We start from the raw sequence: 3219 nt of genomic DNA, 5'->3' as shown, positions 1-3219 counted from the left end.
TGACAAGCCAGGCAGCTTCAGCCGGGCGTTTGCCTGAGGGGCCACGGGCTCTGGCCATCCTTTGAAGGTCCAGAACTCTTCCCTCGGGCTTCTCCCCCAGCATGAGCTGGCTGTGAAGTAGCAAACACCGCCGCGGGCCGTGGGAGGCGGTGCTGGGACTGTCCCAGCTTCTGATTGGTGAATGAAGGCCTGCAGGAGTTCATGAGAGGTCACGGAGAGGAGAGCCAGCGACAACCTGGACTCCACTTTACTAATTACACTTCCACTGAGGGTGCAATCAAATCGAACGCAACCAACAGGCCGGTTTAGGGAACACAGAAATCACGCAAATAAAACAGCACAAAGAAAAAAAATATATCAATCCTGCTGATGGTTTTAATGTCTTTCTATATATACTATATTAATGTTCAGAAAAGGATTAAGCATTTAAACGTCTGTACAACTGGTAATACACAGACAAATACTGTAAAATGTTTGAAAACATGCTACATATAGACAAGGAAGGGAGAGTTGGAAAATTATTGGTTAAGGTACTTGACTGGAAATCAAAAGGTTGCTGGTTCAAGCCCCACCACTGCCAAGTTGCCACTGTTGGGCCCCTGAGGAAGGCCCTTAAACCTCAATTACTCAAGTTGTACTCAGTCATAATTGTAAGTCGCTTTGGATAAAAAGTAATCAGCCAAATGCTGTAAATGTATACTTGCAAAACCAATTAAACTGATTATGGGCATTCAAAGACACATGCACACACAAACATTCTCTCTCACTCTCCTCTACTTGCTCTCTCACACGCCACCATATGCAAGTACTCAAATAATGCAATGAAAACTCAAAATGACTGAATTATTGTTAAAGCAATAAACATCATTTTGATTACATGTTTAGATTATTTTACATTTTACTGAAGACATTTATGCAGTTGATTTGCAATAGAAATAGAATCTCTCTCACACACACACACACATACACACACACACACACACACACACACACACACACACACATCATGTGGAACATCAAATCCATCATAAATGTTAAAATGGACCACAACAACCTACAATCAAGTAAAGCAGAAGTGGAATAACTTAAAGACTAGTTAACTTAAAGACTTAGAATAACTTAAAGACTAGTTTATAAATGCATTTTGCCCTGGAATTAATGAAAGAATCTAGAATGTTGTATGCACAGTGATTCAGCCCATGATTAGATGATAGTTTCAACAAGTTTGCCAATGGCAAATACATTTGTATCCTTCATACATCTGTTCCTTAAATATTGTACTTTTCTCATACTTTTTTAATGACATTTTTGCAGTATACTTTGCTGGTGTTGACAACGCAGAATGCACCTCTGCCATGCCCCAGTAAAGGAGCAGGGCTTTAGGATAGTGGGCCAAAAGCGTGTAGAGAGAGTGAAGAGCCATGGGCATTTTGACCTGATCTGAGAACCGTTTCACTGACCATCTTTGGTCTAGCTAAAATGTTTGCTTTTTGAAGCAAAATCTCCGCTGTTTACTGCTCAAGACTTAGCCAGAGAGTGAGACTAGACAATGCGGTAGCATTTATCTTAGCACATCATAAACTGTGCCCACAACAGCCATTGGATATACAAGCTTCTGGATTAGTTGGCCATTTTGTTTGACACCTGACTTTCTGAAATTGTGATTGGAAGTCGATTAACAGAAATGTTTAACCGAAAATCTAAACCTTCTAGTTAATAAGGGAAAGCTAGCGTCACCCAAACAGCATTTAAAGACTGCTAGGACATTTAGCAGTTTAGCAGGCAAATGGGATTCTTGATGAAACTACTTTTCCAGAAACCGATTGCTAGTGGACATTTACAAACAGATAAACAGCTTTTTTTTTTTTTTTAAATGATTATTGCAATGATTATTGCTGTTTATCCAACACTGGTGTATGAATTCTCAATTCATTATTAGACTACATTTGTTTTTTAATTAAATCAAATACAAATGAAAGTAACTAATCACATATCCCCTGCAATCATCTAACACTGTCCAATATATTGAACCTAAGAAACAGAAATGGTGAAATAAGATACACGCAAATCAAATTTGTCTTAAGTTCAACTGGCACCGCCACAAGCAGGAAAAAAAAGCTCTCACAAGCACTCCCATTCACTCCCTGTTCCTCAGATCCTGCGGGTTGGGTTTCGGACCCTGCCTGTGACAGCAGCTCCCACTACAAAGGAACAGGAACTGACCACTCAGACCGCAGGAAGACGAAAAATAAATAATTGGATAAAATGTTGTTCATCACCAAGGTAACGTGGTGAGAGAAAAGTGTTTTTGTTTTTGTGTGTAAGGCGTATTTGAGTATGAAAATGAAGCATTTTGTCGTTGTGTCAGGTTTGTGCACGTGTGTTAAATGTTATGATCTGTCCTAGTTCCTTTGACCTCCTGGTGGTCGCTGAGACATTTTGTTAAACTGCAACTTCATTCCAACATACTGATTCTTGCCTGCAAAATTAAATGGTTATAACATTAAGTTCTTTTTTAAAAGTAGTTAGACAGTGAATCTAGATGCTATACTACAGTCTTTGATCACACTGGATTTTCAAAATGTGTCAGATGAACAGAGCAATCAAGAGAATCCCAATCGCAACCACTGGTGAACAGTTTAGCGCTTTTAAGTCCTTGATGCACAGAACTGGTAAACCTTCTCAGATTCTGTTACTTTGCGCAATCCATAACCCATAAAACACAACACCAGGTGTGGAAGAAGTCTCCAGAAAGAGAGTGATTCGATAACTGGATCAGCACCAATAGAAGTGCAGGAATTAAGATCCAGGAAATCTCTGCAGTCCGAGTGTTGGGCAAACATTTGCAGGTAAAAACCTGTGAGCTTCCTGGGGACGTAGGTGAGGAACGCTGTTGAGAATCCGGTGTAGTCCTGTGTGCCCATGTGCTCCCATATATTAACACAGCAGCTTACTGGTCCAACAGGCTCAAGAGTCCTGAAATCTGTGCTGGGGCTTGGCCATGAACTGTTGATGATGTCTGCACACATACACACAGAAGACCTCCGCTGTAGGGAGAGCACACACACCCACACACAATAAATTACAGCCCATTTGTAGATGCTCCAAATCTTATAAGAATTTACAGATGGTCCATCAGTGTGGGGCTGAGTTAAGCCCTCTTACCTGAAATGATTACTTCAAGGTCATAGATTCCTTAGGAGCTGGTGAAGAAACAGA

At 40.6% G+C, this 3219-nt stretch overlaps 1 protein-coding gene across 3 annotated transcripts in view; it reads right to left on the bottom strand.

Annotated features, from left to right (window-relative positions):
- Positions 1–355: 355 nt before the first annotated feature.
- Positions 356–3219, bottom strand: part of arap1 (ArfGAP with RhoGAP domain, ankyrin repeat and PH domain 1) — a 60162-nt gene continuing 57298 nt past the window's right edge. For all 3 annotated transcript variants that reach the window (XM_035534039.2, XM_081699772.1, XM_081699773.1), the window contains 2 exons: positions 3166–3203; positions 356–3047 (listed from right to left, as the gene is read on the bottom strand). In XM_035534039.2, the coding sequence (XP_035389932.1) occupies positions 3186–3203 (18 nt within the window). In that variant the 3' untranslated portion in view covers positions 356–3047; positions 3166–3185. The remainder of the gene's footprint in view (positions 3048–3165; positions 3204–3219) is intronic.

Source organism: Electrophorus electricus, chromosome 17 (assembly GCF_041902795.1).
Source record: "Electrophorus electricus isolate QZ-2024a chromosome 17, ASM4190279v1, whole genome shotgun sequence".
Classification (NCBI taxonomy): Eukaryota; Metazoa; Chordata; class Actinopteri; order Gymnotiformes; family Gymnotidae; genus Electrophorus; species Electrophorus electricus.
Note: the sequence above shows the minus strand (reverse complement) of the source record. Positions and strands in the feature narration are given on the sequence as shown.